Here is an 8770-nt window from a genome sequence, read left to right on the forward strand (position 1 = left end):
ATGCTTCAAGTGGTCCGTGCGGCGAACATGTGGCAGAACGAGGATGTGAGCAGAATGGACCGTCGCCTTGAGGAACGATCGGGAAATGAACTGTGCCGCCTCTTCCTTGAAGGAGCTTGAGCTCAAAAAGGAATGTCTTGACTGACGCCGAGATGCGGATGACCGTCATCCAAACCAACATAAACTCTTTAAAGCAGTGAAAGGCAACACTGAGGCATTGTGCATGGGCCGAGAGTATGTCAGGACAGTTGAGGTTGACTTTCCGTCTGCTGGGAGAACCTCACTTGTGACAAAGTGCGGGCCTAATGCCAATGAGCTTGGTATCAGTTGATAGAAAGAGCTCATTTTCGGAAATATTTGCTTCTGTATGCATCTCTTTTTATTCGTATTTGAAAATGTTCGACTCGATTTGCAATGGGCTTTACCTTTCTTTTTTTTTCCAAAGATATTTTATTTGCCATGCATTTTACTAACCTCTGCCTTCAGTTTTCTGTTTTGAATAAAATAAACATTACTCCTTACTCTCCAAACTGGATTAAGACGTTTTTTATTTTTTAACATGCTTGCTAAGAGAGCATTGGGCGGCGTGGTGTCAGCCCGTCTTGACATAAAAAAAAAGTTCTGTGTCACTCGGGGAATTTTGCAAAGGCACTCGAGGAAAGTCTGGAAAACTCAGGGAAATTGAAATTGTCAACTTGGTAGACACCCTGCTCTCAACTCCGGTATGGGAGAAGGCAGGAAAGGAAAGTTTGCTAAAGGGAGAGGGTACCTCTGTGGCGTCAGTGAAGCTCGCTGCTGAGCCATGCTGCCTCAGGGGCCGCAGACGCTAGCACGAACCTTTCCCCCTTCCCATTCAGAACCACTTCTCTCTCCTGGTTGCAGGGCTCTGCAACATTTCAATTCCTTCCATCTTTTCTAGTGTACCAATTTGCAAAATTCTTTCAGTAAAATAATTTCTAGAGGCCAAATTACAAGCTCCAGTGTGTAACGAAGTTTCTGGTGGGGCCTGGGGGGGGGGGGTTTTGAATTGCCTGGCATTGTTCAGTTAACAAATAGTGCGTGTACTGGAAGATTTTATTTCCACCTTACTGTTTCTTCTGTAACCCACTCTCCACTGGGATGCTAAAATGCCATGGGGGTAAAACAAGTGAAATAATAAAGTCCAGTTATGAATTATTTAATAAAATATCTTTTCATTGTTTCTTCTGCGCATGAATAAAGGGGAACAAGTTCTAATTTCCATAATGAACGATGCAAGAAAAATGGGGACTAAGAAAGACGCTGTCTGTATACCGAAGTTTATTCAGAAGCACTCATTGATTAATTCTAATTCTAACTTCCCTTGATGTGGAATGGTGTTTAGGCATTGTAGGCTTAACGAAAGGATAAATGCTCAATTGAAACTGTGGGAGTTCACAATTTCTTTTTACCATTCACTTTGTTCTGTGCAGACCCCCAGCAGGAGGCGGCAGCCCCAAACAAGCGGCGGCGCTACTCCAAAGACAGCCATAGGTAGCAACCACCCACGGGGCCTTAGGAATGCAAAAGAACACACCACCATGTACACACGTGATCGCGCGTTACACACACATAACACACCGAACCCAAAAGAGGACACTGCTGTTGCTGTGTGCTACTACTGCTACTATTGTGCTACCTGCTCTGTACCACTACTACTACTACTACTACTACTACCGCTGCTGCCGCTTCTCTGCGTCCGCGGCGGCGTCCTCGCATATTTTCCACCGGGGAGCCGTGCAAAAGAGGTTGCGCCTCACTCGTTATATTCACTCTTAGTCCTTCCGTTTTCCTTTTTTTTCTTTGTCCCCCCTTCCTCCCAGTTTCTCAGCTCCTTGCTGTCAACGGTCTCCTGCTTTTAAGTGACTGTTTAGCAGGCATGTCCGGTCCAGGAAGGTTGTTCTCTCGTAGAATGTCGGGCGGCGCTAGCGGTAATGGATAGCCGCCGCTTTCTTGCCCAAGCCAAGAGGAAGCAAATAGCATAGAGGCAGCGCCAGATCCTCCTTTCATGTCATCTAGCTTGCCATATTTTTGTAGCAACACAACACATTCCCGCTGTGGCAAGGAGGAAAGTGGGCGGGGCTCTCTCTCTCTCTCTCTCTGCACAACCACAGCTATGCCACAGGCCCACATGCATAAGTGTGTGGTTTGTGATTTCGTGGCCCAGCTCATCCGAACTGCAGAGCTTGAAAATTGGAAAATTTTGTATTTGCACAGCTGAATCTGTCTGCCCCCTTGTGTTCATGTTGTTGTTGCACTGAACTACTCGCGGTTGTTGACTTAGCCTCGGGTATGGCCGTTGTGCTGCTTGTGCGGGATGGAAAGCGTTCTTGAGGAAATGGAAAAACCAGCCAGATAATCCATCGCGAGGCTGACATTTGTTGGGTCGTGCAAGTCACCGATAAGTGGACAAGACATTTCGAGAAACCTTTCTCTTTAAATTTGTTCTAACACAGCACATTCAGAGATGATATGCATCTTTAGAATTTTAGGCTAGTTCCCAACTTCTTTTTTTTTCTCTTCATTGTCTTGCTCAGTCATTACTGTAACTCTGGGCTGCCTTTTTCTTTTTATATATGCATGTGTGTAAAAACACAGGCATTACCTATGGAAGATGAAAGGCTTACAGTTGTGCATATGACCATATTAACTTCGTTGACAGGTGCTGCCTTCTATAATATGAACTCCCATCCCTTTATACAGATAGGCGCTAGCTTTTGTGCACAGCAATGCTGCATTTTCTTGCACTCTATGCCTAATTTAGAGAAATTGGCTTCTAAAACCTTATTCACGAAAAAGAAGTTTTTATGTTTAATTTGTTCGCAAGAGCAGGTACCAGCCACTCGTGGCCTAACAGCTCTTACTAATGATAAGCTCTGAATTTTGACCCTGCTTTTCTAGAACATAAACTTTTTAAAGGCTCCCTGCACCCAGCCGCTCTGCTCTGATTTTTCTTGGCTTTGCGGCAAGAAAGGGGCATGCTTCCGTATTTGGGGAGAGGAAGTCTGACATCGTCACAGTCACGAGCATGTGACCAGATAGCGTAGCACAGGAACGCATGCAAAAAAGATGGAAGGGGCAGATTCGAGTTGAGGTAGCATCTTGTGGCCTGGAATGCAAATATGCTCTGTCTCCGTAATATCCACACTGGCAGGACAGTTATCTCTCGTGGCCACCAGATGAGGGCCAGTGTGTAACAGAGCCACATTGGCAGTTTGTGATATGTTACATAGCTATACATGTGATGGGCTTCAGTCAACTTGCAAACTTGTGACACTGTATGGGCTTGCACGTGACAGCCACAGAGTAACCATATCTTGTGACATTATTTGGTCATGCTGGGATAACAGCTTTTTCTTTTAATGTGACACTATTTAGCCATGCCAGATGACAGCCAACATGCAACCACCATTGAGCTACCCTGGCAGTTTGTGACATTACATGGCCATGCATGTGACGCTATCTGAACGTGCATGTGACTGCCATGGGAGTCACTTTTTAAACTTTTACATTATGTGGCCGCACACTTGATGGCCACCAAGTAAGCGTAAGTACCTTGCGACGTTAAATTACCTTACTGGAGAACAATTTCTCCTTCTAACGTTACGTTATCCGGCTGTGCACGTGACTGCCACGGAGTCACCTTCTGGAGTTTGTGACGCTAGTTGGGCCCGTATGTGACGGTCACCAAGTCGCATTTGGATCATGTGCCTATGCCTGGCCATGCTGGAGAACAGCTTCTGCTCTTAAGTGAGACATCTGTCTGTGCCAGTGACCGGCATTGAGTCGCCTTGAAGAAAAGTTTGTGACGCTGTCTGGGCCCGTGCGTGACGGACGCCTGGCTGTGCTAGAAAGCAGAGTTTCTCTATGTACTTTGCTCGGTGTACGGAAAGTGAAAGCCGACGGACGTCCCTTACTGATAGGTAGTGAAGTAATTTGGGCTTTCTTGAACTCTGTCCTGGGCAAATGACAGTTGTTGAGATATTAGTGACCAAGGGGTGGATCTTCTAATGACTGTGACAGTGCTTAGGCCGGTCGCGATGCAATGCTTCATTTTATTCTCTGTGACCTTTTCCTGCCCCCCCCCCCCCTTCTATTCCTTTCTCCCATCCTAGTGAGATATCTGTGAAACATACACATACACACACAAAAAAAGAGAGAGCTAGTGAAAAAAAGTTATACATAGACGAAACTGGATGATGTACTATATCTGTGTACAGAAATGTGAATGACACTAAAGAAAGGTAGGCAAGTGTTATCGCTCTGCATATAATAGTTTTTTGTCTACCTTTTACTTTTTTTTCCTCTCTTGTCATTCGCATTTATTTTCTTGTTGTCTTTTTCACCATTGTGTTTGTTTGCATAGGTGCGTGTGTGGATAAAAAAGGAAGGGCGTAGAGGGTTTTTCTCTTAATTTTTTTTGTCTCTACACGCTTTTTGCTGCCATTGCATTGTAAATACGTCATGCCATATAAACACATCTGGCGCATTGTACAGAGAGTGCAGAAACTTGTGTTGTTGTTGTGTGTGTGTTTTTTTCTTTCTTTTGTTTTTTGCCATCTTTGCGGAGGCAACGGAACCACAGATGAAAGCGGCGATTGTGACATGGTTCCCACATGCCGACAGCTGGATCATTTTTGCGTTCAGTTCATTGCACATGCCTGTCGCCGTGGAAATTTTTTTTTTAGCTTTTCTTTGCAAACCTGCTTACATTATATTTCTCCTGCCCCCTTGTACATCATTGTTAAGTCATACATCCAATTTGTTCCCTCTTGTGCGCCCCCAAGAGAGACAAGAGCTTTGACACAGATTTTTCATCAAACAACCATGCACGCACGCGCCTAGCATGAGTTTGTGTAACTGTATATATAGAGAGAAAGATCCAGTGCTTATGTTATTAGTTTCTGTGTATTTCTCCCCCTCCCCTCATTTTTTTTTTCCTTGCTGTTGCCGAGTCAATGATTTGCTACTACTTTATATATTTTTTCCCTCCCTTTTTTCCTTGGCAGGTTTTATGGGAATCTGTATGTTCTACATTTCTTCATACCTGTCCCCCTTTCTCTCTGACTTTCCTTTGCTGTTTGTCTACTCTTGTCATAGTCCTTACGTCCCACCACCTCCATCAACGTTCACACTTGCTCTCGTTTTTACAAGAAAAGTCATATTTCACTCTCCCATCAAATTCGTGTGCTATGTGTGTGTTCTTTTTTTTTTTTGTGCACACAGAAAGAGTCCAGTCAATGCGTCGAAATAACGGTTTTCGTGCCAAGGGAAAAAGAAAAGGGGAAAAAAAAAAGACAAGGCATTTCGATTGAGGCTGGATGGCAGGCAAACTCTGGGTTTCGTGACTTATCTGGTCACGGGTATTTGTTGGGAGAAATAGCCAGCAGTATGTGTGTGCTTCCTAGAGCTGTTTGGAACTTGCAAATTCACTCTGCATCTCAACTTCCCCACGTCGATTTCAAGTCACTCATTTGTCGCTTTTTTTTTTTCTGTTGTCGACGTTTGACCCTATTTAACTGTGTTGTGTTGCACAAAGAACAAATTCACGAACGCTTGTGGCGCTTAGCTATAGTTACCTTTCTCCCCTCTCGACCCCGAGTGCAGGCTGTGATGTTCTGCACTTGTATTAAAGCACGCCGCTTGAATGGCAGTGATATAGCTGGTGACAGCCTAGGAAAGCACCACCGTCCAACTCAAAAAGACAACTTGCGTTACATGGGCCAGCCAATGGACAATATGCAGAATTCCTTAAGCAGCCTTTCTCGAACATCTGACGGCCCAAACCAATATGCTCACCTTGATGTCGCAGGATACTTAAGGCTTTTGTTTGGGCCTGGATAAGTTTTTAGCTGTAAAGGTGAATTACGTAGTATTTAAAAGAGCAAGAGACTGAATATGGCAAGCTTGAGCAAGTTTGACTGGCCCACAATGGTACAAATTTAAAAGAACATTGAGGTCCAGGACATCAGCTTCGCTTACCAGAGCTCAGGCTCCTGCATGAAATTAAAAAGAAACTGGACCTTTGCTCTTCATTATCCCGCTGATAATCAATTTCTTGCTGCAAGGTTAATGAAAATAGCTTTTCAACAATGCTTTATTAGCTTTAGTGTAAGTGTCCTTTTAAAGCCAAGACTTTCTTTGAAAGCTTGGGATAGTGTGGGGACTGGAGGGCGCAAGGAACGGTGTCACTAGTTTTGCGTGTCGACACCTTAATTACGATTCTAGCCCGCGGTTCACCATGCTGGTTAGGTCAGACTAGGTTTGTGGAAAGAGCACGCTTGCTGTTTTTTTGCATATTGTCCTATTACATTCACTCATTCCCTCGACGACGTGGTGAAGGCAAACATTTATCGCTGTCAGAGTCTCTTGGCAACTGTGTTTTGGGTACGCGGAGTGAAGATGCAACGTGGGTACCGAGTCGAATTGGAGCTTGTACTGAATTTTTAGGTTATTGCCGACTGTAGTTGCCTTTCAAGTTATGTTATTTTCAAAGTAAGCAATACTTCTCAAGTCGCCTACCAGCAAGAAAAGCCATCGTTGAGGCAAGCCTCCAGTGATAAACTCAAGAGAGGTACCAAGACTTTGAATGAAGCTGCAAACAGAACGTTTCCCAATTTGAACTTTGTATTTGTTTTTTGGCGGTAATGGGGTTGCTTCCTGTTTAGTTTCAGCGAGTCTTCAGTAGAAACTTCAATTTGTTCTTCCCCCTGGCTACTAAATATATAAATAATTTCTGACGCACGCGTCGAAGCCCTTGGAACTCCAGTTTCGGTCATTCACATGAAAAAAATATATATATATATGTATTAATAGTTTTCAGTTGAAGTACTCAAGCGTCTTGATTTGCTGCACCAAAGCACCTGTTAAGTTTCTCAGCATAAAAAACAAGGAGGTAGTCAAGTGCGCGAAACGATTGCAGCATGCAATGAGGAGTACTGAGGGCTTAGGCGCACGTAGGTGGAATAGCAAAACATGTAGTTCCGAGACTCGCAGTGGTTGTAAGCTAGTTAAGTGCATCGCGTCGAAGAGAAAAATGCCCCCCCCCCCCCCCCCTCCTGAGATTGTGCTCGCAGAAAAATATCCCCTTTCCGCCCTGCAGGAGCGGGCCGAAAGTCTATGAACGCGCAGCTCTTGAGAACAAAAATGAAAACTACACCAAGTGAAACTACTCAGTGTAGTTGTTAGCCAAAGCCTTGGTGGTAGTAGGGGGGGGGGAGTACGAAGCACAAAATGAGAAGGGTACAGAGTGAGAAAAGTAGAAGAACCGTTGGCGCCTTTTGCTGTTGATGCATTTTTCCCGCTTTACCCGCTCACATGGTCCCGCCTCGTCGTCTCTCTAGTAAAATCTCTTCCCCCTCTACCTATTTTTTTTTTTTATTCTCTAGCTTCACGTTAGGTTTCCTCGGAGGCTGCATGCCATGTACATAGACACAATTTCTTTTTTCTCTTTCCATCACACCGCTCTCTCTCTCTCACTTTCTGGCTGCCCACTGTACAAAACCATTTCCGGGCACGATTTTGTTTCTGTAGTTACGAGAGCGGGTACCTCTGAGCAAGATGAAAAGGCCTTATGATGATGCAAAAGAGAGAAAGAAGATAATAAAGCACCACCTCCCGTTAGCAGTAGCAGGGCGATGCTGCCTTGGTTTTCGGCACTGACCATTTTATATTGCTTCCGCCCCCCCTTTCTCGAAAAAAAGTGGTGGTCTTGAGGAAGTGTCCCTGTAGACTTATTTCACAGGTTTCTTATGTTGGGCTGCCCATTTCCTGAAGAAATGTCCATGTATTTGTTCCCAGTAGTCGACTTGTGTCGACTGTTCAGCAGTTTGCCATCTCCCTTGTCAGCGGGCCTGCCGGTTAGTTTGTTTTAGACAGGTGGAGCAGCTCGCATTTGCCAACAGAGGTAGAAATGCATGGTTAGTGCGCTGCCCATTTCATTTCCGGTGACAGTACTAGTAGATTGAGAGCATGCTCAATTGGACCACGAGAGCATGTACTGCCAACTACAGCAGGATCTCCATGATATGATATGTAAGATTATCCAGAACAGCAACATCAGAATGTTGTTATTGGGACACTTTCCCTGTTCTCTTCCGTGATGTACAAAATCTGGAAACTGAGGTAACCATGGTTGTATTATAATGGCAAGGTTCTGCTGTAGTCTTATTCAGTCAGTCGCTCAAGCTGATTGATTGGTTACTTATATGTAGCCACTTCTGATTGGAAGGCCGATCAAACATACTTGTGCGAAAGCTTTAAAGTTGAAGACTGTATTCTACGCTTCTGCTATTTTTTTTATCTCCACAGTCAAGCGAGTGCAAGTTGCTCCGGTTCACAAGCGGGCCTAAGGCATCTCAAGTGCAACCCATCACAGGGCAGTGTAACACTGGGGTATCACTGGTATAAAACAGGTTCATCAAGCAGGGCTCAAGCGTGAACGGCTTTTCTTCCTTGGCTCCCTTTTGCTGCCTCCCCATTCCTCCCCTTATATTTTTATGGAACTCCTGTTTGTTTGTTCTTACCTTCTCCTCGGCTATATATTTGTTGTTGTTGCATCATGCTTTCCACTTTTTTTTTGTCAGAATCTTGTAACTGCCTTGTGAATATATTTGTACATTTGCTGCAACATCTCTGTATAGAAGAAAAAAAAAAGAACCACAGACACTATGCCTGCAGATTGTAATGAAGAAAAAAACTTTTTATGGTTTGTTGTGAGTTTTCATACCGGTATTAAAAACTGTCACTTGAA

General features: G+C 44.3%; 1 protein-coding gene across 4 annotated transcripts in view; it reads left to right on the forward strand.

Moving 5' to 3' along the window:
* The window catches only part of LOC135914566 (mucin-19-like), a 64441-nt gene extending 55671 nt beyond the window's left edge, over positions 1–8770 (forward strand). For all 4 annotated transcript variants that reach the window (XM_065447475.2, XM_065447478.2, XM_065447477.2 and 1 more), the window contains one exon: positions 1452–8770. In XM_065447475.2, coding sequence (XP_065303547.1) covers positions 1452–1516 — 65 coding nt within the window. In that variant the 3' untranslated portion in view covers positions 1517–8770. The remainder of the gene's footprint in view (positions 1–1451) is intronic.

The sequence above is a fragment of the Dermacentor albipictus genome, chromosome 6 (assembly GCF_038994185.2).
Source record: "Dermacentor albipictus isolate Rhodes 1998 colony chromosome 6, USDA_Dalb.pri_finalv2, whole genome shotgun sequence".
Taxonomy (NCBI): domain Eukaryota; kingdom Metazoa; phylum Arthropoda; class Arachnida; order Ixodida; family Ixodidae; genus Dermacentor; species Dermacentor albipictus.